This window comes from Thunnus albacares, chromosome 14 (genome assembly GCF_914725855.1).
Source record: "Thunnus albacares chromosome 14, fThuAlb1.1, whole genome shotgun sequence".
Classification (NCBI taxonomy): Eukaryota; Metazoa; Chordata; class Actinopteri; order Scombriformes; family Scombridae; genus Thunnus; species Thunnus albacares.
The window spans coordinates 27,855,982-27,883,640 of record NC_058119.1 but is presented as its reverse complement, the minus strand read 5'-3'; the positions used below and the strand labels follow the sequence as shown (position 1 = coordinate 27,883,640).

General features: G+C 38.2%; 1 protein-coding gene and 1 long non-coding RNA gene across 5 annotated transcripts in view; one reads left to right on the top strand and one right to left on the bottom strand.

The window, feature by feature from the left end:
- The first annotated feature begins 963 nt into the window (after positions 1-963).
- On the top strand, positions 964-27,440 carry LOC122996963. 4 transcript variants are annotated; one of them, XR_006407123.1, is made up of 5 exons: positions 964-1,239; positions 2,521-2,583; positions 10,945-10,997; positions 19,036-19,120; positions 27,353-27,434. It is a non-coding gene; the product is annotated as an uncharacterized LOC122996963 (long non-coding RNA). The 4 variants fall into 4 exon arrangements; XR_006407121.1 differs by having other exon boundaries at positions 2,521-2,598; XR_006407122.1 differs by lacking the exon at positions 2,521-2,583 and having other exon boundaries at positions 967-1,239; positions 19,036-19,133; positions 27,353-27,440.
- epas1b (endothelial PAS domain protein 1b) overlaps positions 11,920-27,659 on the bottom strand; it is a 61,222-nt gene continuing 45,482 nt past the window's right edge. The window contains exons 7-16 of the mRNA XM_044372793.1: positions 27,351-27,457; positions 22,598-22,745; positions 22,271-22,479; positions 21,821-22,059; positions 21,308-21,421; positions 20,196-20,731; positions 19,811-19,907; positions 19,201-19,291; positions 18,912-19,091; positions 11,920-18,486 (exon numbers count right to left, since the gene is read on the bottom strand). Coding sequence (XP_044228728.1) covers positions 18,335-18,486; positions 18,912-19,091; positions 19,201-19,291; positions 19,811-19,907; positions 20,196-20,731; positions 21,308-21,421; positions 21,821-22,059; positions 22,271-22,479; positions 22,598-22,745; positions 27,351-27,457 — 1,873 coding nt within the window. The 3' untranslated portion in view covers positions 11,920-18,334. The remainder of the gene's footprint in view (positions 18,487-18,911; positions 19,092-19,200; positions 19,292-19,810; positions 19,908-20,195; positions 20,732-21,307; positions 21,422-21,820; positions 22,060-22,270; positions 22,480-22,597; positions 22,746-27,350; positions 27,458-27,659) is intronic.

Here is a 27,659-nt window from a genome sequence, read left to right as displayed (position 1 = left end):
TTTATACAAAGATCAAAACCCTCAGATATGGAAGGGGGAAGCAATCTGCAATATTTAGTAATGAGACACTCGAATGACTAAACTGTGGGAACAAAATAGAGCACAGGAGTTACTAATTACAGAGGACAACCCATGAACAATTTAATATATTATTACATTAAAGAGCATTTCCAGGATCCAGTAGCAGTCAGGTGATTAATATGTAGTCAACATTTATTCACGTTACTTTATTTTACTTTCAGACCATGAACGTTTTTACCTTCACGTCAACAGAAGGAAGAAAAGGAACAAAATACCCAAATGCACATTTATGCACGTTTTTCCCCATTTATTGTGAAAGAAAAAGCTGCTCAAGAGAAAGGTGTAACACATCCAATGAAAACAGTGATGACATGACACAACATGGTTAAAGTGAAATATTAACCAAGTGTGACTTTGTTCTTCTGATGTGTGGTTGAATGCAGTAAAACATTAAAAGACTGAAGGTCTCTGCTTCAGGAAAGACGAAAAAGTGTCAGAAAACTCAGAATATTCTTGTGTTTTTTTCAAAGGAAAGAATTTTAATTGCTAAACCAGACTCTACATCTTATTTTATCTTTACAATCCAAGGGCTTGAACTTTCAACCCTCAGCTCCAGTGAACAATACCTTATCCATTAGGCCATCAGGTCACCTACTTTTGTTGTTTCACATACATCTACACTCTAATCTAATGCCATTTACCCTCTGACACAAATATCAAAGTTCAGATTACTGGATCACAAATCAGGGTCAAATGTTAAACTTCAGAAAATCAGAAAAACAAAAAGGATAGGTAAGTAAATAAAAACTTAATATAGTTTTACGCCTATATTTATACTCTTTTTTATATTAACAAGACAACTGGTAAAAGCAGACTTCTTTTGAAAAGTCTTTAGTTTTGGTAGATTAAGGAGTGTGCGGGAGGGGATTGGAGCAGTCAGCAGTGACGTCACTAATGAGACACACCTGGGAGAGATGTGACAGCGACGGTGGGAATGTTCAGGTGTGTCTTAGTCGGTCTATGAAGGACGGATTTGATGAATTGTTTTTTGGAGCTCTGCCATTCTGTGTTGTGTTGATTTTGTTTTTGTTTTTTTCATCCGTGAAATAAAACCTGGAGCGCCGATATCAAGAAGAGAGAGGACTTTAAAGTCAGAAGAGGGAAGACGACCACCAACAGGAAAATACGGATGATACAGAGTCAGTCCTGAAGCAACAGGTGAGTCAAAGCTGCATTTACAAATAGCGGCATCCTCATGTTTCAGCAGCCCAACGTTATATTCTTCTTCTTTGTGTTTATTGTGTTCATACGCCACCTGCTGTCACCTACTGCGTCAGAGTCTAGATTCAGGACGTCGTGAGGGTGAAAAGCTAAACATTACTAATCAGATAATTAAGGCTGCGATGATGAATCGATTAGTGAGACAGAAAATTAATAGGCAGCTATTTTAATAATCGAATGATCTTTTTTAAAAGTACAAATGGATGGTTTTCTTTCTCATACATCATAGTGAATTGAATATCTTTTGGTTTGGGACTAAACAAGAAATTTGAGTACGTCACCTTGAACTGTGGGAAAGTGTAATGAGCATTTTTCTCTACTGACATTTTATAGATAAAACGATTAATTGATTTTAATTGAAAAAATAATTTTCAGTTTATTCAATAATGAAAATAATCTTTAGTTGCAGCCTTAAAATCTTCACATTTGAGAAAATATAACTGGTGAATTTTTGGCATTTTTGCTTGAAAAATGACAAAAACTTTTAATTGATTATTCAAGTAATCGATTAGTCAACTAATCTTTGCAGCTCTGCAGATAAAACTCTTCTGATCTCCCTTCACGTCTTTTTAAATGCTTCTCACCATCTTGAACATTACCTTTTAATATCTCCCTCTCTGACTTTCATTTATTACAGTGCATCGCTACATCTTCAACATCTTCCACAATATTATTGTATTATATTAACAAAGATCTGGTCTCCTCACAGTTATGGCGTAGAATTAAGACCTGCATGCCGAGTCTGAGACATGAATATATCACCTCCTCTCTCCGAGTCTGACATCCTCTGACAACTGATTCACATGAACAGATTTCTGGATTTTGTAATAACATCTCCCTTTGTGACCTCATATCTTTTACTATACAATATGTGAATCACAGCTGCTCTGAGTTGAGGTTTACTTGCTTCACGGCCGTTTTTCTACTCTTGTTCATTTCCTTTAACACCCACATGTGCAGGGACACAACAAACTGAACCTCTAAACTATCTTCAGTGCATGATATATAGTCATTAGGTCTTAATCGCTAACAAATTCCTCTCCAACTGTTTGCATCGATGACAAACTCCTGAGAATGGCAGCTGACTTTGAGCAGAAAAACCAAAAATGATGCAGTTGTTCATGTATTGCAATAACCCAAAGTCACATAAAGCTGGTGTCAAAGCGTTTTTGTTTCTGATGTTGAACGGCAAATATTAAGACATTTTCATCATTACAGGACTCATTCATCAGAGATGACATGCTGGAGGCCACAGAGTGATATTATGCTCAAGCACGGCAAGTGAGCACTACTGCAGTAGGTGTTTTTGTCCACTAGATGGTGATGTAGCCTCACCCGAAAAAGACAAAATGACCCAAAGCATTTAGCAGAAACAGTAGCAAAGAGTTGGGATGATTTTTTTCCTACATCCAACATTATGCTTAAGTAAAAGTACATTAAAAAAAAAACATTGCACTTGCATAGGTATCAAAATAAGTTAATCATTCTGAAAAATAGTCTCTTTCAGGGTTATTTTATTATTATGTAGCAATAGTGTGTAAGTATAATTTTTATGTTGAAGCTGGTAGAGATAAAATTACTTTACTTTATTGTTGGGTAGTGCAACCTATCACATCTTAAAACTAATAAGTTTTGGATGAAAAATGTAAATGTACAAAGTGCAACTAGAATTATTAGATAAATAAAGTGGAGTTTTGGGATTTTTGGAGATACGTAGTCAGTGTCTCATGTAATTAACTTAACTTAAGTGAGCATATTTAATATATGGGTAAATTTAATAGAAAAGCCTTGTACTGTAAATAAAAACACATATGCTGCTGCCTGCTCAGAGGTCAACAGTGATGATCTCTGTTTTACACACACACATACATAGAGAGAGAGAGAGAGAGAGAGAGAGAGAGAGAGAGAGAGAGAGAAGAGGTCTGAGAAATGTTCTCATGAGAAAGCTGATGTTTACCCTCCGGAAGCTATACAGCCTGCTCTGTCTGTGGCTTTCACTTAAACACACATACACACACACACACACACACACACACACACACACACACACACACACACATTGAAGGATGAAACGGCATCTCTGCCATCTGTCTGTGTGTGTTCCTCCACACAGGAAGTGCTCTCAAGGTCGCCGAGAGGTTAGAAAGGCAGACAGACACAAGGTCAAAAGGTTCCTCAGAGATCAGAAAATGTAGCCCGCCTGGTGTGAGGCGAATCTGATGAGGTTAATCTGCTCGAACATTAGTTTGGTACAGAGAGAACATGAAGAGGAAACAACAGCAGAATGATTTCAGTTGTCTTTTACTTTCAATACATCTGAACATAAGGCAGAAAAGTAAGAAAGTCCAGCTTATCCCCATAGAGGCCATCAAACTGTTCTTCACTGATTTCTCATACTTAATCCTACATCAATCTCTGATCATATGCAGATGCGGAGATTAAGATTTGAGAAGCTTTTAGTTGATGGTTGTGAAAAATAAGATGAAACATAGAGGAAAAAAGAATAATAAAGGACATTCAGACCAAAACAGGATATATTAAAGGCAAAAGTAAACCTGCAAAGTCAGATAATAACTATTTACTATAATGTTTGAATCAATCATAGGTCTTTTCTCAATTATTTGATTGTTGTTTGGTCAATAAAATATCAAAATGCTCATTATAGTTTCCCACAACCCAGTGAGATGTATTCAGATGTCTTGTTTTATTCCACCAGCAGCCCAAAACCCAAAGATATTCAGGTTATTATCATAAATGAGAAAGAAAAACATCAAATCCTTATATTTGAGATGCTGGAACCAGCAAATGTTTGGCATTTTTGCTTGAAAAGTGACGATAACAATGAATGAATATTGAAAATAGCTTTAATTTTCTGTCTATCAGTGAAGCTGCAACCATCAAATGTTTGACATTTTTGCTAAAAAAAAAAAAAAAGACCAGAATAATAATTCAGCTTTCAAAATAGTTGCAAATCAATATTCTGTCAATCAATTAATCGTTGAATCGTTGCAGCTCTATTCTTGATGGATGTCAACTCGTCCTATTTTCCAGCATCAATGTGTGTTAAACAGCAGTTTTATCAGATTTGCTCCCCATTCGCTCGGCTCATATTCACATATTCGGTTTTTACTTGTTTATCTGCTAAGAACACATTTTTGTGTTTTTAATATTTTGTTTTCTCTACATTTTTATAACGGATAACTAAAGAGTTTGAGTTACATGTCAGATGTATTTGTTTATCCATAATAAACACTAGCACATGATATGAGAACATACAACATTCAAACTGCCTTATTTGGGATGCACCAGATGTGTAGAGTTCGAGATGTCAACTTATCAGAAATGAAATGGGATCAATAAGTCAAAATGTATTCTAATTGCATCTTACTGTACTTATAGATAAAAATGTCAACCACAACTCACTGCTAAAGTAGGGAGTAGAGAGTGATGGCAAGAGTCAAATTCAAACATATTTTCAGATAAATCTGAAATAATGAAAACTATAAATTAAAAAAGGAATAAAAATAAACCCTAAAGAGGATTAAACATACTAGAACAATGAAAAAGTTGTATTAGAAGAGGAGGAGTATTATGTTGTTGTTTGTGGGACACAAACGTTATGTAGAACTTCTACAGATTGCGATAGAAAAGTGACATAAATATGTATTATATTGTGCGTATCAAGTCTTGTCTTTATAGTTTGTAAACCAGAACTCAGACCATTGCTCTCCCGCGCTTATTCAGCGCTTGCATAACTGAGGAGCAGGAACAGAAAAAATAAACTTTTTGCCTCTGTGTCTGAACATCCTGACCAGTAATTGAATTATTTGGAAATAATTTGTATCGTATTTACTCTATGTGAAGGATGTCCTATCCGCTCCTTATGTGTCTTTCTATTTATTGATAGTGGAAAAATCGCTGACCTTCTCTCCACCTCGTCCCATCAAAAGGCTTATTTTTGTCTGTTTTCCTGATTAAAGTCAAACTGGGCTCAAAAGGGGTCAAGAAACAGGGAGTAATGATTGCATAAGCTCTTTGTCTTTCTGCTTCCCAGTTCAGAACAATTACTGAAAACACAATTCTGGGGCTGGAGTGGCTCGATTTGGCCAAGCATTGTATTTCTGACTGAATTCCCACCAAAAAACAAAGACCGAAAACATACACAAGACAATCGGTTTGTTAATACTTATGTGATGTAAGATACCATTGTGATGTTCTATAACAGCAGGGCCAGAGTAGCCTGGTTCTGATGTCGCCCACATCTCAGATTTTGTTGACTGACTCATAAACGTCTGGTGATGTTCTTGTGAATTCCTGTTTCCTCGGGTTGGAGAAACAACCAAAGATGGAACATGCATGACTGTGAAATGTGTACAGGTATCCTTTAGGAGACATTCACATGGCGGTTTTATTCTTTATTTCCAGTTCTGTGCTAATACTGTAACGTCTGGAAGAACATTTAGATGGTTGACTGATGAGTTTAACACTTATTCCTACCAAGAGAAAAAGATTGATGACTGAAAGTTGATGTCACATTCACATGCACTGGCTTTATAGAGACAAGAGCTAAAACAGTCTATTTCAAACAGAGGCTGAACTGAGTTTTTTTGAACTGTAAATTATGCAAAGATATTCCAGTAGAGCCACACAATAAAAATATAGATTTGGAAATGTGCATGATATGTCTACTTTAAGCTTAAATGTCAACATGCAAGCCTGCATCTCTTGTAGTTTGTTTCTTGTCTAATTGTCAGTAGGATTGTATCTGAATTAATCAGTTACTTTATTCTTTGGGTATTCATTCTTTTTTAAGAATGGGGTAAGTTAAGTACCAGCAGAGACGTAACATTACTGAATGCAAGACGATATTAGTGCAACAGGTCAACCAGCTGAATCAACTTTTAAAAGAATTTCCACAAGTATAATTCCTGCATTAGACAGATTAGGACATTTTATATTAGGGTTGTTTACTGTGTTCAACAAAAGAGTTGATATTAATGATCTATTGATGTGGTATTCACAATTATGTAAATGTTAAGTTTCCATCCACTTTTCGTCGTTACTATTTGGCTACATGAGTCTGTGACCGAACAGAGCATCCTTGTGAAGAGGTAGAAGAGGGGGAAAAAGAGGAAGGGGCCCCAGATATTAGCCTTGTTGAACCCCTGTTGTTGTGCTGCTTGGTTTCCAATCTTTTCTGTCACCTGGTAGAAATGACTGTAGCCCCGAAGCAAGTTCTGCCTTCATGAGGGTTATAATGTTCAGCTTTTGTTGACGCTGTTTTAGAGAGGTGTTAATTCAACTTTATGGTCATTTTGTGTCATACAGAGACATGTTTTAATATTTAGTCTTTTCTCACTGATATCAACAAGTCCTTCAGATTAAATTACCAAATACATCGTTGACCTTGTGACTCCAGAATGACACATAGACACACACAGAGTGTTTTCTAATCCGGTGCCCCCTATCGGCAGTAATCGGCAGGAGAACATCATTTGTTTGTGCTTTCCAAAACCGTTACACATCAGTGTTAAAAATTATGTTTTATAATGTGAAAATGCTGTGGTTAAGGTCTGAGTTGGGGTTAAAATGATCACTTTGTTAAGGTTAGAGACACTTGTGGTGTGGGTTAAAGTTACAACTTAAAATTAGGCAACTTCCGTTGTCATGGCTACAGTAATAACCACAGGGTTACAGTTCGCAGATGATCATAGTTATGGTTTTTAAAAAACTGTCCCAACTCGTGGTTGGAAATAGGAAATGAACAGCGGTCTCCTGTGGCAAAGTCCACTGTTTGCTGTGAATAAGGAAATTTGCCAACTTATATATAAACATCATCTGAACTGCGCCACTGCTCTGGGTCATAATTACTACGGCTGTTAGATGGAATTTGTCACTCAAACATAACTGTAGGTCATTTTTGGGCGACTGACATTACGACCTTTTTGTGTCGTTTTTCCTTGGCTGAACAGTCTCTTTACTGGAGAATTCACATTTTTCTTTTGAATATCCTCTGGGCAGTATAACTGTGCTCAATAAATTTCAATCTAGCCACTACATTTTGACATTTCATGTGTGCCAGTGGAAAGTTGGCTTGTTGTAGCGCTACAGGAAAGGTCAGGGGTCACCAAAATCATTAGGATTTTTCTTCTGGGGATCATGTATATCTTCCTGTGGAACACAGTGTTGGACGGATGGTTGGAAAATAGTTCTTGTCTACTTTTAGCATCTCTGAGAGAAATATTTAATTCTGTGACAAGAAATCTCTGACTGCCATCTTGACCTTACACCCATCATGCCATACGCCCATTATACCAATCAGCTAAAAAAAACAGCATACTGTATACTAAGAATATACAAAATATCTCTTTTTTTATCTCATATATTCAAATCCAAACATGAAGAGTCTCAGATTCTAACATGGGAAGTTGGATGTTTGTTTACAATGAGATTTGAGCTGCGTCGGGGGAGTCAGTCCCAGTTGGAGAATCTTAGTGTCTTGGGATTGGACCAGAACACAAACAAACTGTCCCTGGATCAGCGTATTGGACAAATGTCGCAAAACATGCAGAGATCCCAAAGGGCAGGCAGACATATGAGTGGACTGCAAGGCATAATGTTGGACAGAGAAGTGACTGGTTAGCTCACAGTGTGACACAGTATTTTTTTTTTTCTGTTCTTGTCCTCAGCTGGCTGGATGGTATTTCTCAGTAGTCGCACAGCAGAGGTTTTATGGGTCGCATGGTGCAGAAATTAGCTTGCATGGCTTACTGCTTCATTGCTGAGATGTAGTTGCTTCTTGAGGCTTCCACTATCAGCATTTACAGTTGATGGGTAAACTGAGCGGGGCAGGAGTGTAACAGACTGACTAGAAAGATGACATCAAACTCACAACATCCTGGATCAAACTTTAGCCACGTTTGTCACTGCAGCAGTTGAGCTAGAGATGCAATTTTCAAGCAATTTCTTTATTGGACATGTGAACAATCAAAAAAAAAAATACACAACATTTTTTGCAATGGCAGAAAGAGTTTTAAGAAGATAAAGATAAAGGAGAAGATAAAGGATTTGGCCTTCAATTCTTAATTCTCAGCAGAGACCGAAAGAAACTCCCTAGAGATACTGTGAATTCATTAAAAATAACTGTTAGGGTGATGAATATGGGATGATTGTGATGCATGTGGCTGTATATGAAAGTACCAACACTGAACTAGCCTAGCAAACTGGAAGATCTGGACTTGCAAATATGTATTCTGGATATTGCAATAAAACTCTGAAAGACAACTTGCTCTCCGTGAATTCATCTTAAATTTCCACTACAGTCATCCTGGAAGAAACAAATCCCATCAAGGTAGAAATGTTTGATCACAGGATAAAGGTGATCACTCACAACAACTGTATTGATTTGCAGTGACCCTTCCCTCTAAGGGGACAAGTGGACCCAAACCATGCCAGCAAAATGCCCCCTTAATTAATGGCATTAATTAAGTTCAAAATGATCTCAAATTTGTTTGTTTTTGTGTAATTTTTATATCAGTATTTAATGGTAACACTATTTACTCACAGAGCGCTCAATTTACCCCATCCCCATGCTCATTTTACCCCTACCTTGGGGTAAGTTGTGCCATTGGACTAACTTTTTTTGATGGCTCATTGTTCTAAGACCGTAATAATTAGATAACTTGTTTTAATTTCCATGGGTACACAACAACCTGAGGTATATATATTAACTATTATTTGAAACAAAAAAACTTTCATTTTGCAGTAAAATCAGTAAAAAGTGGCTCATGTTACCCCATTCTCCCCTACATGCTACATTTGGATGGAAAACTGACATGTGCAGACTGGTTACTTAGTCTGGGGAGTTAACTAGCTTGAGCCAGCTAACTAGCTAATATATCATTGATTAACAGATTATCTAAACTGATTGAAAGATCATTGATATCCCTAACCTGAGCCATTACTGTTAGTGTAAATACTTGCATTAAGAAATACAAAAATACATCAGATATTCTCCATTTAGGACAACTTCTAAAAATAAAAAAAAAAGCCCCTGCAACTGTTGTAACTGTGTTAGGACAAGCACAGTATAATGAGATGCACTAATTAGACTAATTATGTAGAGTCCATGAGACAATGTGTCTTTGAATAGTGATTCTCATTAGTCAAATGTTGCTGCCAGTTTTACACAATGTTCCTGCATGCAGCCGAAACTGAAGTTTGTGTTTGTGTGTGGACGAAGAAGTTGTTGCCATTATGTTGGATGATTAATCATAGACTGATAATGTCCATATTATAAATTATGAGATTAAATTATAAGATGATGTCTTTTAATTAAACCAACTGTACAAAGGATCAAGAGGTGCAATCTTGTGTAACACATTTTATCTACTGAGGAGTATGATGTTGCCTCATGATGTTTGCAATTCAGAGGTCGGCACACTAGACGCCTTGAAAACCTGAAACGAGAGGAAACCGGTCGGCCTGAGTCGCCGGTTCCTCCCATTTTACCTCCACCTCGTTTTCCTGACTCCCCACCTGAAGGAGACAAAAGGCTCTCAATCAGCTGGAACAAAGGGGCCTCTGGATGTGAGACGTGTGTGTGTGCGTGCTTGTTGTTGCTGTTTACCTGTTTCTATCAGAACTTCCCGCGTGCATGTTTTTTTTTTTTTCTGCTCAATAAGTTTGGGTTCCTGTCTTCCTGCAGAGGAAGGAAAAACGCACGCACACATAAACACACACACACACACACAGTATTGTGTGTTTCTTGTTATGTATTTCTGTAATTTGGCTGACAAACAGCTTAGTCAGGGTTAATCACACACAGTGGCCTCACTGTATAAACCTGTTGACCTAAGGAGCCTCTGGTAATTGGTTGGCTCCTGAAAGGAGGTGAGGTTCAGGTGTACAATCCTCTCCTGACCAGCAGCAGCACACTGAACATTTGTGTTTGATAGTTGTTCAAACGTGTCGAGAAAGTGTTGAAAGGATACAGCTCTTATGCTCATTGTGTTACCACTTCCACAAGATTCTACATAAACATAAAAGTTTCCAAATAATTTTCCAGCTTAGTGCTTTTATATTATAACTGTCCATAAATATCACAATCTCAAATGGAGCAGTCTGCATGCTGGAATTGATATATATACATGTTGTTACTTTGGCATAGCAGTACATCAGAGCCTTGAAACACCAGTCCAGCCATCATCCGTCTTTGTAACCATCATCCTTAGTTCTTAAGTGGTTTTTCCTCTCCTACTTACGCATGCAAAAAACCACAGGCTGACACAAAGCAAAACAAACCCAGAGTTTACAGTATCATATTCTCCATTCTCACTCTTCAACATACTTCAACACGACTGACGACTTGTTTCCCCTCCTCAGGTTCAGATTATATTTTCATGCAGGCAGTCAGCCGCCCCTCAGCTGTAGTTTCAGCTACTTTTAACTGAAGTTACTCAGAAATTTGATCAGTCGGCTGTATGTGTGTGCTGTTTTAGGGGGGTTTTTTTTATGTGCGTATGTGTTAGAGTGCTCAGTAGTGGCCTCCTGTAATGATGATGATTATCTACACCAACCTGAGATTTGAAAAAAAAAAGCCTAATAAAACACAAATGCCTCTGTTTTTGTTTACTTCTGTAGGTCACCTTCACATGAGGCCCAAAACCACCAATACCTGAGTGAGCAGACATGAGGTAAGGAGACACTAAGTCTGTCTGTCTGTCTTTCTGTGCCAGTTTCGGTTTATTTGTGCCTATCTGTTGGTCTGTCTGTCCAAGTCAAGCAGTGGATGTGCGTCACAATCTGAAACAAAAGCATCAAGTGCAACAACAAAGGTGGAGTTAAAGCTTTGAAACATGTTTTCCATGGAGAAGGGGAAACAGACCAGACTCCCATCAAAAAGGGTTTCAATAACTGGAAGTTTTAGAGTGAAGGAAAATGAACGTCTTGTTGTAGCATTTTCTTTCCAGTCAGATGCGGAGACCTGCTTTACCTTTTAATTTTAATGATTATGAAGTAGATGGACACCATCCTCTTTAAAGATCATTATTAGTGCCACAGAATAAGTTTCAGATCTTTCTAAATGATCATTTAATACATTTATTTTGAAATCCATAAACATCTATCAGATGAAGTTGATGAAAAATAATAAACCTACTGACAGAAATTTTGTGCCCTGGTATATAGAAGGAATGTGCCGGTATCAGATGTTCATGCTGTGATTCACGCATGAAAATGTTGGTATCTTAAAAAATATGATGGTAAATGGTATTATCATGATAATCATTAAACTTTCCTGAAATACTGAAGTGACTGAAGGTTTTCCAGGAATTATACATTATTTAATACATTTATTTTGAAAAGTTTGTGCCCTGGTATATAGAAGAAATGTGCTGGTGTCAGATGTTCATGCTATGATTCACGCATGAAAATTTGGTATCTTTAAAAAATATCATGATAATCATCAAAAGTGACTGAAGGTTTTCCAGGAAAGCCACTAATTGATTTATTTCCTTCATCAAAACTCATTAACCATTGCTAAAAATTTAAATCAGAACATAAAACATCATGCAAACTGCATACAGTGACAATAAACCACACATGGAGCCAGTGAGGGAGGGTAAGATCAGTATGCTTTAATAATAAGATATCAGTGCAGAAACACAAACTTCTTATCGGGTTAAATTCCCCATATAGTAATAACAATGATAACAATATGATAATAATAAGATCATTATGAATTTTTAGCATATAAAATGCGGAATCAGCTAATATAACTGTACGTTATGACATTGACAAAAAAAAAAAACAGTACAAGTAGCTGAACATGGATCCCATAAGGAAAAAAAAAAAACATAAACCCTGTCAAGACACGAGACAAAAAGCTGATACTCTCTTTAAAAGAGGAAGTGCAATGAATGAGTGGATTAACTCCTGAAACTTTTTTTTTTTTTTTTTTTGTTGCTTTCGTTTTTTGGGGGGAAACCCTTCAAGCAGCACAGTATGTTAAGCTCTAGGACTGGTGATCAGCCTTCTAGGGTTCAAATGGAGAGTTGAAGCCCTGCCGGGGGGCGGGGGGGGGGGGTTAGCATCTGTTCCACTAGCTTCGCATAGATTTTTTTCTCAGAAATTGTTGTATTTTATTCCGTCTTTCTAAATAACTGACAACTCATCTTGTGGTTTTCTGTCCATAACACAGGATAGAAAACGTTCTTTTCTTATTTTCTTAATTTTAGCAAAGATAAAACAATGTTGATATTCAAAAAACAATTAGATTATCTGAGCTGTAGTTCTTGAACGCTAACAAACTCATTGGGGTTTTTTTTTTTACCAACACCAGTGACAGTGTTAAAATCTTATTTTAAACTATTGTACAGCCGAGGCTAGTGGAACATTTGCTAGCTTAAAGACAAGCGGCAGGGCTCCTCCTCCTAGATTTTTATTTTTTAAATCGACTTCCATCCAGCCAACTCTTTCCACGTACATTAACACAATTTACAATAGCTCAAATCTAAAAAGTCCATCTGAAATCCTTTTCTTCTTCTTCCGTGTGCATGTTTCAGGACATTTAATGTAATTTCTAAAAGCCTTTTTTTTTTTTTGTCTCTGAAAATAAGTTTAGTTCTAGATTTTTCAGGGATTTTTTTTCTATTTTACATCATAAATATGTCATGAAAATAATTTACATTCTGTAAAGTGCTTCTCTGGAAACCCAATGTAAACAATTTTTTGGTTTCTGTGATTGATCAGAGTACAGGATAAATAAGGTTTTTTCTTACTACACTTAATCTAACAGAGATAACTCCATCTGAAGGCTTTTTTTTCTTTTGAACAATGAGGAACTTCCTATCTGAGTAAGTGATTGCTGACATATCGGGAGAGAATTAAAAAAAAATACCCGGGTTTTCAATCTTCGTAAAGGAAAGTGAAGGAAGAGGGAGGGGGGGAGTGAGAGGAGGAACAGACGAGTGATCTGTGGAGGAGGAGGAGGAGTAGAGAGAGAGATATGCATCAGTGGGCAGGCTGAGCAGGATGTATCTCTCTTCACGTGTCACTCAACTCGAAATCACTTTTCTCTTCTCAAATCAAATCGGACTGTTTCTCCGCTCTCAGCCCCTCTCAGGATAACGTTCATCTCCAATCCTATTTAGCACCATGAGGCATAATTATATTGGAAAATTTGTTCAAAATAGTTTTTTTACAACCCGGATTTCTTCTTCATAGATTTTAGATTTTGATTATCTGTGTGTTCAGACAATTTAATGCAACAACAGAATTGTTTAAAACCTTTTCTAAGCATCTAAATAATCGTGTTAGTTGCTCTAATCGACTACATAGTAAAGCTGTGACGTTCCTGTACTTCAGCAATTATGCTAGTGTTTAAAGTGTAACTAACTTTTTAGAATTTAGGGTTTCAACATACTGGCAAATTGAATAGCTTTAGCTTTCAGTGGTCAAATCAAACAATTGAAGGAAGTTATCTGCGCTTTGTTTAAATTAAACTGTAGAGCCGTCGACGCAATGTTACTCACAACAGGCAAATTCTGTTTCACTTGCAGAGTGACGGTAAATGCCTTGTGTCGGACACTACTGTTCACTCTGTCACGTGAATTCCCTCCCCAGGAGCACTTCTTCAGTCCAGTCAAATCTTTTTTTTTTTTTTTTCCAACTAAACGTAAAAACCCACAAACCAAGCAGCTTCATCAACAAACAAACTGTCAGGTTGTTGGATGAGCTGGAGAATCCGTTTCCTTTTTAAAAGCCTTAAAAAAAACCTTGCAAAATTTTGACTCGTCATCACCAGGGGGGAGGGGGGGGGGTTTCTAAAATGGGCTCTAATGGGAATCTACTTGAATCTAACAGGCTTTTTTACTGCATATTCCTTCACTAAACTGCAGTTCTATTGGGATCTAAATGAATGTATCAGAGGAGGCTATGAAGGAGCTGAGGACTTATGGTAAATATTATCCCAACTGTGACATTGTATCTCCATTTTTTGGGGGGGGTATTTTCCAATTACTGCAAAAAAAAAACTAGAATTACTACATTGGCAAAGCTTTTGTGTTTTCACATTAATTTCTGTCTCTGTCTGTTTAACTAAAAACATCATTAAGAGACAGTTTTTAAAATGTCACGTTAGGATTTAATTCACTAAAAGCCCCTACAATTGAAGGAAGTCATCTACAGGTTGCAGGGAACAAACTGTGCACTTGAAGGGCGAACTTCGTATGTGTTGAGACACCCATTACGTCATGATAAGGCACATTATATGGATTAAAATAAACTTTAAAGAAAATCTCAGCATAACATAAAACAGATAACATCAAAATACAGTGTTAGTGGATCCAAGAGATGTAATAAAAGTTCTTAAAATGACAAATACATGGTCTATGAAGCACCATTGCTTTATATATGCAACTGGAAAACAATGTGATTAATTATATGGCAACTTCACCTCCTTTTACAATGTTCAAAATGCTACATATCTGAAAAGTGAAACTTAGAAAACTGATATTCATCTTTCATCTGAACTTTTTTTCTTGTTAATTTTTTTAAAATTTTTTTGTTGTTTTTGTTTTTTTTCTTCTTAAAGCGAGAACAAAAACAGTACTGGCCAGCCAACAGATTCAATATATTTTAGGATAAAACTCTGCAGAAAAAAAAAAAAAAAAAAAAAAAGAACAAAAATGCCACAAACACAGAAACAGCACGAGAGGAAACAGCACTGCGAGGGATCTGATCCATCTGCATCTACAGGGGTAGATAAGGACAAAAGTACCAGGACACATAAACACTAAAAACACTATCTTCAACATTAGTTCTGTCTTTAAATACGTAACGTATATGTGTACAAAGCTCTACAGTTCATACTCAAAAGTGGTCACCACACAAAGAACAATTACCTCAAAAAATAGAGTGAGATTAAGAAAAAATACTTTGAGAGTACAGCAAAGGAGAGAACAGAAAAAATAAAAGGTGAGAATGTGATTCCATTTAACCTAAACTACTGACATAATTTGGGTGAAATTTACATTTTCTATTCTGAAAATTAAAATTCTGACCCTACGACTAATGATATTCTGTATCAAAGCTTTCTGATAGTGGCAGCCACTCTGTATTGTGAATTGTAAGAAAAAACTGGCCTTGTCCTAATCATAAAGAAGTCACTATACAGAATGCTGTACTGCGCTGAAACAAGGCTGCTGCTGCTATGTACATATGTATAGTCTGAATAAGTAAGTCAGTTTCTGCTGTCATCTGACCTTACACAGTCTGGTTTATGCAGTGGTGTGCACAGGAGGTGCCCTTCTTGATCTAAAAAGCTGAAATGGCCTTTTTTTTCTTAAGGGGACACTTTAAAGCTTAATTTTTACCCTAATATCACACACCAAAGGGTCACTTGAGGTAACTTGAACTGCTCAAATTACCTCTTTTCTTTTTTTATTTGGCTCTGTTGAGCCAAAATACACCTCAATGACACCCTAATTGGCCCAGTTGTCCTTCTGGATGGCTCGAGTGCCCTTCTGATCCCTCCTAGTGCCCTTCTGGTCACCCCTAGTGTCCCTGTGATTGGCTTAAAAACACTTCACCCCCTTCTATACTCCAGTTAGCATACCAGTGGCTCTGCGAGTTATAGCCCCGTTACTACAAATCTCACATACTTTACATTACAACTAACAATTCTGCAAAATGTGTCAGAAATTTGATTGTAATCTACCAAATAGACAGAAATTGGTAAGATCCATTATACTGCAGATGAAGAGTAGAAAAAAAATACATTCAGATTTCTAAAACAAATTGGATGTTTGTTATATATGGAACAGGTCAGCTAAGCCACCCCACTTTTTCATGTATAGCTGCTTTCCGGTGTTACCATTTGATGATGCGTATCTACAGCTGTGCAGGGTTATACTGTGTTTTCAATCATGCAATTTTGAGTACACAACTCAAGCAAGTTTAGAGAGTCTTCTAATTCATTTTCAAGGCAGTGGATGCCTGGAATTTCGGGGAAAGTTTCTAAAACTGTACAGAATTCGTTCAAAAATGGTCAAAATGCAAAAAAATGTAAAGTAAACACCATCTGTAGTGAAAGAGCTAAGACATGCAAACACACTGGTATGATCCTTTTAACTTGACCTTAGGGCAACAATGAAACCTAAAAAATTCTAATTGGGTGCACGCCACTGTTTTTTCAGGTTATCTGTATTGCATGAAGTGTGTATTTAATCACATGAACACATACAGTGTGTGTAGAAGTCAGACTCCTTGTACAAGCTATCAGTTTGGTAAATAAAGCTACTTTTGATGCTTACTATACTAAGCTTTAGCTCAACAAAATAATAGCACAATAAGAGAAAAAAAAAGAAAAACCCTGTAGTCACACAAGCCATTCACTTGACTTGAGAGGCGAGTGTGAGAGAACCACGTATAGATAAAATCAAAGACAGGTTTTATAGAGAAGAAAATCAAAACTTAACAATATCAGGCTTACAGTAGAGTACATGTATTGCAATATATGTTTACTAGTGTGTCCGTGTGAGACACAAAATAGAAGAAACTGGTAGGTAGAGTAAGAACATAAAAAAAAAAAAAAAAATGAGGAAGAAGAAACAAGGTGGTATTGATATGGTAAAGTGTCCCATCGATTTGGATTAAATAACGTGGGGAGATTTGATAAAAGCTAAAATGTCTCCATTCAACAGAAAATAGACTAATTATAATATCAATATAATGCATATGTCATTAAAGTTGACCCAGACCGTTCTAATGCTACTGTGAACCAGTTTCTGCAAAGAAGCAGACTCCTCCTGAATGAACAAAACTGCACTAACAGGTTATTTAAACACAACAGTTATAATGACTCAGGCGGGAGGATCCAGGCAAGAAGAGGCAGATTTATAACTGTCTGTGTCGTTGGGTATCACTCACATTTTACCTATTATAACTCTGCTTATTGATTCCAACTCTTATCAAATCCTTGTCCTGTTTCATTTTAAGTGTTGAAGTGAAATTTTAAGGTTTCTAAGATGATTATTTGGGTTTTTTTGCTTTACTCCTGATATTTACTAGATAGTTTTATCCCTTGTGGATAGAACCAATGAGCAGGGTTCATTGACACTGCTTCATTTTAAGGAACCACAAGTGAAAAAAGGTTGGGAACCTATATAAGAGGTTATAAAAAGAAAACGTTTGGCCCCACTTCTGAGTGCTTGTTCTAGTCTGGCAAAAAAAAAGCACAGTGACTGACAAGTGATCTTTGGGAATCAATAAGCAGAATCAGAAGGCATGTTTCTTGGTTCTATTTTATGTATAAATGTTCCACATATAGAACCGGTTGTCGATACCCAACTCTAGACTTGAAGCTTGGAGTTTGAACTGGCATTAGAGGAGAGGGCTGGGTCTAATTGCTGGTCAGTTACACTAAGTGAAAGAACAGTGTCTCTGTTAGTGTGTAGGTAGTATAATATCCTCACCTCTGAACTACATGAGTTAGCTGATAAGAACTGCGCTGCATAGAGTCCATATCTGGATAAGAGTTTAAATCCTGTGCCTCCTACAGTATGTCGCTCAGCCATAGATTCCCACCAGGCTAAGTCAAAGCAGGAAACAGAGCGGGGTAGGCGGGAGTATGGCTGTAGATGTTTGGGCAGAGCTGAGCTTTAAGGCAGGTTGTGTGTTTGAATCCCATGCCACTAATACCCATTTTATACCAAAGACGTGTTCTGAGCACAGAACTGATAGTGAGGGTAACAGGGTTACTTTAGGGTGACTCTGCAGCTCGGGAGAGAAAAAGGGGTACAAGTGGCTTGACCCTGATATCTCGGCTTGTTTAGGTACAGAACTACAAAGGGGTTGGCTAAATAAGGCAGGATGTGGTTATGAATACCATTCCCTATAGGTAGCTTAGCCTCAGGTCTTTCAGAAAGCCCAGAGGTATAAAAGTAAAGATAAAGGCCTAGGTCAAGGCTTGTAGGTGGAGGTTGAGGGCTGGGAGTTAGTCCGGGTCTACGGTGAGGTTGAATCTGGGGCTCTAGGAGGCCTGGTCCAGGGCTCTCAGCAGGTCACAGCCCTGGAGGAGGTGCAGGTTGCCCTGCAGCGGCACGTTGACCTCACAGTCATAACGGGTCAACTCCGGCAGACAGGAGGACTCGAATGAAGGGCCCAGCAAACGACTAGCTATACCTGGAAGACCACACAAAGAGAAACACAATCAGTAAAAAAAAGTTATTTCTGTCTTTAAGTGAGAACTAAAAAGCATTTTTTCTTCAAACAAGTGCCAGATAAATAAGGAATTTTGACCCCTTTCCCATTAGAAATCAACTTGTTTCAAGAAATTTCTAGAAATTGGAAAGTAAAGAATTAGAAAACTTGATTTCAAAGAACTTGAAACAAGTTTACATTGGAAACTGCCATGAAATATCTGCACTGGCAGATGTGTTCCCTTCTTTAAAGAAATCAAGACTTAAGGAGAATTTTTTGCAGTGTTTTTACTACATAAATCTGAAAACAGTACAGTTCTTGTGCTACAGTTAATTTATCTTAATTAAGTTAAAGACCGTTAGACAGTTAAACACTCAAATGTAAACATTAAAGTCAGTTCAGCTCACCCCCGGTGTGGTTATAAGGCATCGTGCTATAGTCTGTGTAGTTGCAGCTCTTTTGGGGAAAGGTTTTCTCATTCATACCACCTAACCCGTTTCCTGGATACTGAGACTTCCTGTGTTGTTGCAGAGAGCTGAGACACAGAGACATGCTGCCTCCTGGCATCATCCTCCCCATCCCTGACTCTGAGAAAGGAAAGCAAGAACGGTTACAGGTACAGTTGTCTGGTGAGAGAGAGAGAGAGAGAGAGAGATGATATTGTTTAAATAATCGTCAAACTGAGGAGCTCATTACCTGTCAGTGATCCTGTGCTGAGGGAGCGATCCATGACGGCACAACTGTCGCCCCTCATCCTCTTCCACATGATTTCTGAGCCTCTCTCACCCTGATAATCACAATGACATGTTTGGTGCTCGTCCACAAGAAACACCCACAATTTCAAGGCTGCTTCATTAAAGTAAATATAAATAAAACGCCTATGTTAATGTGGTTACATGATTAAAGACCAAGACTGGTCTGGGGAAGTTTTAAATCATGTAATCACAATAGTAAAGCCTTGTAATTTTCTGTACTTAAATTATATCTATGTGCTTTAAACTTTCGGGTGATCAGTATTCAGTCTGCTCATGCATCCACAGCTCCTGCTTTACTTCCATCACTGTCAAATCCAAGCAGCAACTTCCTCCATGATTTTTCATTAATTAGCTGCTTATTATAAAACAAAGTAAATATAAAGACAATTCTAGTCTTGAATCTGTCACTACTGGACTGTTACTCTGGATAATTTGCTCTATTTTTAATACTGTAATGATTCTCAGGAATATTGTAAGTATGAAACTTTCTTTTTTGAAAGGTGAACATGTTGTTCATGTTGGTAAATGTAATGTTTGTCAGAGAAACTCACCACAGACATCTGGGTGAAGGAGCGCTTGATGCTGTTGCCCACGGCCACTCTGGCTGGACTCATGTCTCTGTACGCTTGTACAAAATTGTCAATGGATCTGCACACACACACACACACACACACACACAAGCAAACATTAAAAAATGAGTTTGTTCATTGGTAGGATGGATAAACTTTACTTATAACTACTTGTTCAAACTTTATTCTTTTATACTTCCTCTGAAGTTTGCATTGTAATTTTCGTTCATACAGTAGTTATGTACTCATTGCTACATTTATACTGTAAATATCTGAGAAGCTTCTGTTTGTTGTAAAGGTATTAAAAACATTGGAAAACCTGTCTCTAGTGCATTATTATTATTGTTTCTGTCTTGGTTTACATCACCTCTGTTTCTGCATGACATGTGGCATGTTCTGTTGGCAGGAGGGACGCTCCTCTCCTGAGAAAGTGTCCATCAGGTAGGTCTTGGTGGCTCTTGGTTGTTGTTGGTAGGTTAACAGAGGGTCTGGAGGCCACTGCAGATTCTGCCTGCCACCCATAGAGGACAGAGGGGTTCTGGCCGGGGCCTGGTAAGGGGGATTCTGCATGCGCCCCATCATGAAAGACCCCGCCTTGGTTTCCAGGGCTCCCTGGCCGGAGCCTCTCTTCTCTCCTGCAGCCCAGGATGCAGATGGCTGGGGCTGGTAGTGGCCTTGAGGCTGGGGAGGAGAGGACAGGGGCTGGAAGAGGCTGGCGATGTTACTGAAGCTCTGCTGGTTGGCCTGGTGTGATTTGTGAAGGCTGCTGTTGCTCCCCATGGATGCCGTTGGACCCAGATCCAGAGGCTCTGACTCTGTGATGATGGGATTCAGCTGGAAGTCCTCTCCGTCCATCGGGATGTAAGGAGCCAAAGTGTCCAGGTCCAAATCACTCAAGTCCCTCTGAGAAAACAACATGGGTTTATTAATAATTACATATATATATTGAACTTTCTGCTCACTTAAGTAGCTGTTACAGGTTGTTTGTAACTTCTTAGATTCTTCAGTCCATCTGTAGAAGACATGGTTATTTTAAGGTTAGGTGTCTGGAGAACCTACAGTTAAAAATATATAAAATATCAAGCTTAGTTTAGAGAAATGTGTATACAATTTGAATTATTGCCATTTTATGTACAGTAATAAAGATGGAGTGTGCTGTGTTTCATATATAACCAAAGAATACTCCCATTTTTAGTTGGGTTGAGAGGAAATGATAATAAATAAAAATTGAGTTTAGTGCCCATGTGGGATTTGTTTTTGTCTGTTCAGTAAAACTTTTTTTTTCCCAGAAAAAGCTCTGTTGTGTATCTTGTAAGTTATTTATTACTACTAAGTGTTACAGAGCTGTAGTAACAGTTTGTATAATCTACTGCTTGTGAAGTTGTAGAAATACTGAGACATGAGAATATTCATTGGATGAGGAAAAACGCTGGTGGAATATTGCTTTTTTTTTTGTTTTAAAGTACCACTTGTACACACCTCAGTGTCTGCAGGGCTGTCGTCGCCCTCTGTGTCCAGAGCGAACAGCTTCTCAGTCAGCTCCACCTTCAGGTCACTCTCCACTGAGCTGTAGTAATCACCTGGGCTGCTGGGCTGTAGGGATGGATGGATGGATGGATGGATGGATGGAGGACGGAGGAGAGGTGGGAGGGAGAGAGGAAGTGTGAATAATGAATGTGGGGGCGAGACAAGATGACATGGACAGAGAAAAATGGACAACATGTAAGAAAAAGACAACAAAAACAAAGAGCGAGAGATGAGTTTTGACAAAGGCACCATTCACTGCTAAGAGAGCCTGTTCCTGCCAAATATCCACCCTCGCTATTCTCACACACACACACACACACACACTGCCCACTGTTGGTGACCTTTAACCCCCCAGGCCTCAATGAACACAGAAAGAACAAACTATGACACAACTATAACAGTCACTTGCTCATTAACTAATTACATCTTTCAATTTTTAAACAATCGGCCTGTTCTCGTCCTCACCGTGGAGCAGCTGCTCAGACTCGGAGTGGCGCTGCCCGGTGGCGGTTTCTGCTGTACGGTGAACGTGGCGGCCATGTTTGCCATGTCCCCTGGAACTGGAGCAGGGGTTTGGCCTGATGCCGGAGGGGCAGGCTTGTGGCTTTCGCTGGCCCAGGCCGGAGGTCCCGGAGGGGGCATGGTGGCAGCAGAAACTTGGTTGTATCCTGCTGGCTGCTGGGACTCATCGAAATGAGGGCGACCTGCGGGAAAGATTCACAAATTAGACATGATGATTTACACACAAACTCTTTTTTTTTTGCTCCTTTGCTAATTTTAAACCTTTGTTTAAGATGATAATGCACCCCAAAGTGTCCCAGTATTGAAAGGATTCATCAGGACACGTCAACGTACATTATCTCTCACTTAAAGACTCCCAAAAATACACTTAAGTTGGCAGAAGCCAGTGCAGACCGAAGTCGAGGGTGATGATTGTGTCTCCGGGTGTCGGAGCCAGCTGGGCGAGGTCCTCCGGTTCCTCTTTGAGTTTGGTGAAGAGGGTCTCTCCCGGGTCTCCGGTCACACCTGCTCCTCCAGCGGTGAAGAAGCTGCTCATGTGGTGCGGCTTGAAGAGGGACTCCGTCTGCTCCAAGGACAAAATCATCGACTTCTCTTCGATGTCGCTGCAGGATTGGAGAAGGAGAGGCAGAGTTTGGGTTTTGTGTGTTTGTTGTTTTGTTTTCATCCATCTTTTCTCCTGCTTGTAGCTGTAGATGTACTCACTGGGACTGCTGTGCTTACCTGAGGACATAGTTTATGCACACGATGCACTGGGGCTGAGAGTTGCGGCTGTTGTAAATAACAGTTCCCTGGGTTTCTACCCAGACGAAGCCTCCGTTCTTAGCCAGCATGCGATACTGACCGCTCACCGCCTGACCCTTGGTACACACTGCAGAGAGAGACAAACAGAAGGAGGAAAGAGCTGTCAGTATGTTGTATTACTGTAGGTGACACCGAGGTGACTGAAGTTTAAAATGAGCCTCCTGTCCATGATCACACTCAGGTTATCATAGGTACAAGCTCAGACATCAGAGACATTTGCTTGTATGGTTTACACATGATCCACTGTAAAAGTTGTAGCAGAAATTCTCTATTTCTCATGATGCATCTAGAGCTGCAACGATTAGTCGATTAATCAATAAGTCTATCAACAGAAAATCAGCAACTAGTTTGATAATTGAAAAATTACTTCAGTCATTTTTTTTCAGGTCTCAAATATGAGGATTTTAAGCTTGTGGTTGTTGATCAGATAAAATCAGAAATTAGAACAAGCATTTTTCATTATTTTTGGACATTTTACAGACAAAATGATTAATTGATTGATAGAGAAAATAATCAGCACGTTAATTGACAATGAAAATAATCATTAGCAGCTATAGATGCATCAGTAAATGTGATTTGAAATAAAGAAGACAGGATTGGTTGTAGAGTTGGGACATTAATCTTCCGTCTCTCTTTACTGTGTTTTCAAATTGTTACTGTTGGGTAAAAAATGTCATAATTTCAAGTCAGTTGAAGATTGCATGTTTCTCTACAGGTGGAGATCATTTTACAACCCACTTAGTCTCATGAAACCATCTTCAAAACACCTTTGAATAATGTCAATCGTATCGTCATTCAGCTGAAACAAAAACTCAAGATCTACAGCTCCTGTTAGGTTTGGATAACATGTTGTTCATATTCTAACCCTTCATCATTAGATAATATACATAATTTTGCACCACAAATGTATTTTTGCATTCATAAACACCTCATCAGTCATTAATAAATGGATGATTAATCCTTAATGAATGTTTCAGAGAGCAGAGAGTTTAATCTTTAAATTTTACATTATTTGTTTATGGAGAAAAAAACATGCATGATATATATTATAGTAGGATCCTACAGGAGAACATGGCAGCCATCATGATTTTAAGGAATTTTATTGGGTGTGAAAAATGATAATTTTAAAAAAGGTGATTTTTGAATTTCTGAATAAATTTAGATCAAGTTTGAAAACCCCTCATGTATGGAAATGTTTTTTTGGCTCTTACATTGAGAAAGTTTTTGTGTATTCCGAGTCATTTTAGGAGAAGTTATAAGAAAAAGATCTTTTGGGTGTTTTTACAGCTCTCGAGTGCAAACATCTGTGACCCGAGGGTTAATCAGTGACTAATGGAAGTTGTGTTTATTTAAATGCAAAAAAACTAAATTATTTTTGGGTAAAATTATGAGACGCTCACATTTTATTGTCCAGTACATTAATAGAAACAAATTAATCTTCTCATGAAGAAACTAACCCACACGAGAAAACACAAAGTATTTCAGCTCTTCTTTTTCATCCAGTTAATAACAGAGATACTATTCAGCTTTTAATCTTGCAACATATATAAAACAGACACTGCACTCAAAGCTCAGACCAGCTGCATTTCCTGGATTTTGTGTGTGTCTGATTTATATATTTTTTTTTTGTAAAATTGAAGTTATTGGATCGATTCATTACATTTCCACATATTTACTTCAGTGTGAGGCTGTGGAATCCACCAAACATCGGTTAGCAGGAGAAAGTGGGATGTTTGACTTTGAGCTGAGGAGTGGATGTGCTGGCTACGGTCCAAAGTTCAGCACTGGCGTGGGAAAGAAGCAGGGCTGTGGTCAGAGAGTGCACATAAGGCCAGTGACTGTGTGTGTGTGTGTGTGTGTGTGTGTGTGTGTGTGTGGGTGTGTGGAGGAACCTCAGGGCAACATTACATGTAGCAGAGAACACTGTTAGCATGTGCTGATCGACAGGCTGGTCACATTGGCCGTGAGAGCGGGTCATCCGTGTGTGTGTGTGTGTGTGTGATACATAGAGAGGCATAGAGAGCTGTTTTTATCTCAGCAGATTTCAGCCAACTAAAGACGATGAAGACCAGAGGAAAAGAAGCGTATACACACACACACACACACACCGAGCACAAAATCCACAGGAAACATAGACGCTGAAGATAAGATGATTCTCTTTCATCATAGTTTCTGAATCTTAAGATACAGACACTCAGAATTTCCAAAAACTCCTGGAACAAAATGTTTCATAAAAAAAAAAAAGACTTAAAGTCCAAATCTGCAATATATGACTTCTTACGATGACGAGTTGGTAACAAGCCAGTATCACCTCTTAATCAATACATAATCAATAACTTTTGAGTGATATACATTCATTCATACATGTTCCAGCCTGAATACGATCCAAAATATGCGAGTGGAGAACATGAACAATCCGTGGAACAACCTCATCAACGTAAGCTGTGAAACGGACGGCCATTTGTGGGCATGTGCGAACATTATGATGTCATCATGAGGAGGAAGTGGAGGTAACTTTGGAAACAGAGCGTTCAGAGGATGGATGTATAATAAGAGCTGGATAGGGTGCCGCCGCTCAGCCTCGCAGCTAATTTTTCCCAGTGGCCAGTAGCGGTATTGCAGCGAAAAAGGCCCAAAAAGGATTTTGCCCATAGACCACCATTGTAAGGACAGAACACCTCGAACTGCAAACAACGTCAATTATGACTCTTTCTGTTATGAATTTTTGATCCCATGGAGGTTTTATGTTTGTAAAACTTTCCTCAAGTTGAGAAAAGCGATTTAGAAGCGTGACGTCATCACAATGTAAAGTCTATGGCGGGGCCAGCGGGGGAAACACTACTGCGTGTATTCAGTGGGCCGTACAACGCGGAAGCAAACCTGGAAGCTAGAAACTGTTTTTGGTGTATGCACCGGGCAACTGAATGGGTGCCATTTTTAGTCCAGTATCCAGCTTTTATGATACATCCATGGTTCAGAGTCAGAGTTTGACTCACAGGGGACCATTTTACATACGTTCACCTCAGGTTTTGGAAGTTTGACCATGTTTAACATAGACAACCGACATTATAACAGTATACAAATACAGAAAATCACATAAAGGATGATATGTCCCCTTTAAAGTGCTGTATAGCTGTTTGATTTAAGATAAAGTGAAAGATACATTTCAGAAAATTGAGCTTATTTTGTGAAATGAAAATGTTTTTTTGTAGAAAACTGGTTTTGGTTCTAAAAGTCAGAAGTTATATTGGCCTCAATATTTTAAAAATGTATTTAAAATTGTACTTGATGTTTTTACAGTGCGCACACACACACACACACACACACACAAACACACACACAGAGCCAATATGTTGCGGGGGGGGGGGGGCTTTAAAGGAACTAAATTACCACTTTCTGTGCTGTCACTGTTGTTCAGAGCTTCTAATGATATAGTACTGTCAACGGAGAGAAAAGCCATGACACTTCAGAGCCTGGTTAACACACACAAACACAGTGTCATTAGAATGTAATAGAGGCCACCTGGTCCCCTGTCCACAGTGTTTGTGTTTGTGGCAGCAGATGTGCAAACCTCATCAGGCCATCAGTGGCTACGCTTAATTTAATAAAAGACATCTTAATACTGTGCCCCTGCTCTGTACACACACACACACACACACACACACACACACACACAGAGGAGAGACACATATGCAACATATACAGAGAGAAACACACATTAACACATATACACTAAGACATGAGCACATGATGCTTTTATAACATGTAGACTTGATTATTGCAGTGCCCTTTTAACAGGTCTTCCTACTGCATCAATTAACAAGTTGCAACTAGGCTTTTAACCCCGAAAAAAGAAGAGAGACCACATCACCAACTTAGAATCGATTTTAAGGTCCTTTTATTGGTTTATAAAGCTATTTAACCAAACTTTAAATCCATATATTCCTGCATGAGCCCTTAGGCCGTACTCATAACAATACTGGAGATGCAACTTTTTCCATTTATGCCCCTAAACTCAGTAGTATCTTTTTAAATGAGTTTTTACTCAATGTATCCGTTTTTTAAACAGATTTTTAATTGTTTTTTTAATTTAATCATTTGCCATTTAAGTTTTTAGCCTGTTTTTTTATTATTATTATTAATGGAATCTATATTGTTTTTATTCTGTTTTAGTTTTTTTTCTCTTGATCCTTATGTTTTTTTTTATGTGAAACAATTACTTCCACTGTACAAAATGCGCTATGTACATTTAGATTTTTGATTTTAAAAGATGTGATTTTTTTTTGATCGATTGATTGATTGACATTACAATAGGACACATGTTTGTAGACACTAAAAATGAAAAGGCAAAATGATATTCAGACTTGATGAATATTTTCTAAGGACTAACCTGCATTTTTTACTTTGAGAAAGTAAAAGAAAACAGATGTAGATGTAGAGGTTGCTGACATGTAGCCAACAGCTAGCAACCATTAGCCATCCTGCATATCCAGGCTTTATTAATTAACTTGTTTCTGTTAATATTTAATGATACAGTTCACAATAATTAGCTTACAGGCATCTCTGAATGCATTTTTTGCCTCTTAATGACAGCATGTAACCACTGTGGATTCATGTTTATTTTATGTCTCTGGGTGTATATGTGTGCGTGTGTGTGTGTGTGTGTTCTTACAGTTGTGGTGGCTCTTGGTGACGCTGTCCGAGTCCAGGGCGTGGTAAAAGTCGTAGACCGAACGACCCAGCAGATCCTCCGGAGTGTAACCCATCAACTCCGTTACCCTGCAAAAAACACACAAAGACTCACATTTTAAATGATACACAGGATTTTAATGTTTATAATCTTCACTTTTTCTGTGAATCCCTTCTTTGTAAATCCTGCACTCTGTCCCGAAAAAAAAGTGCACTTCAAAAAAAGTCTCAGACACGATTTGGAAATGAAACAGAGAGGGTGGACGATCATCCAAAAATAAGAATTGTTCAC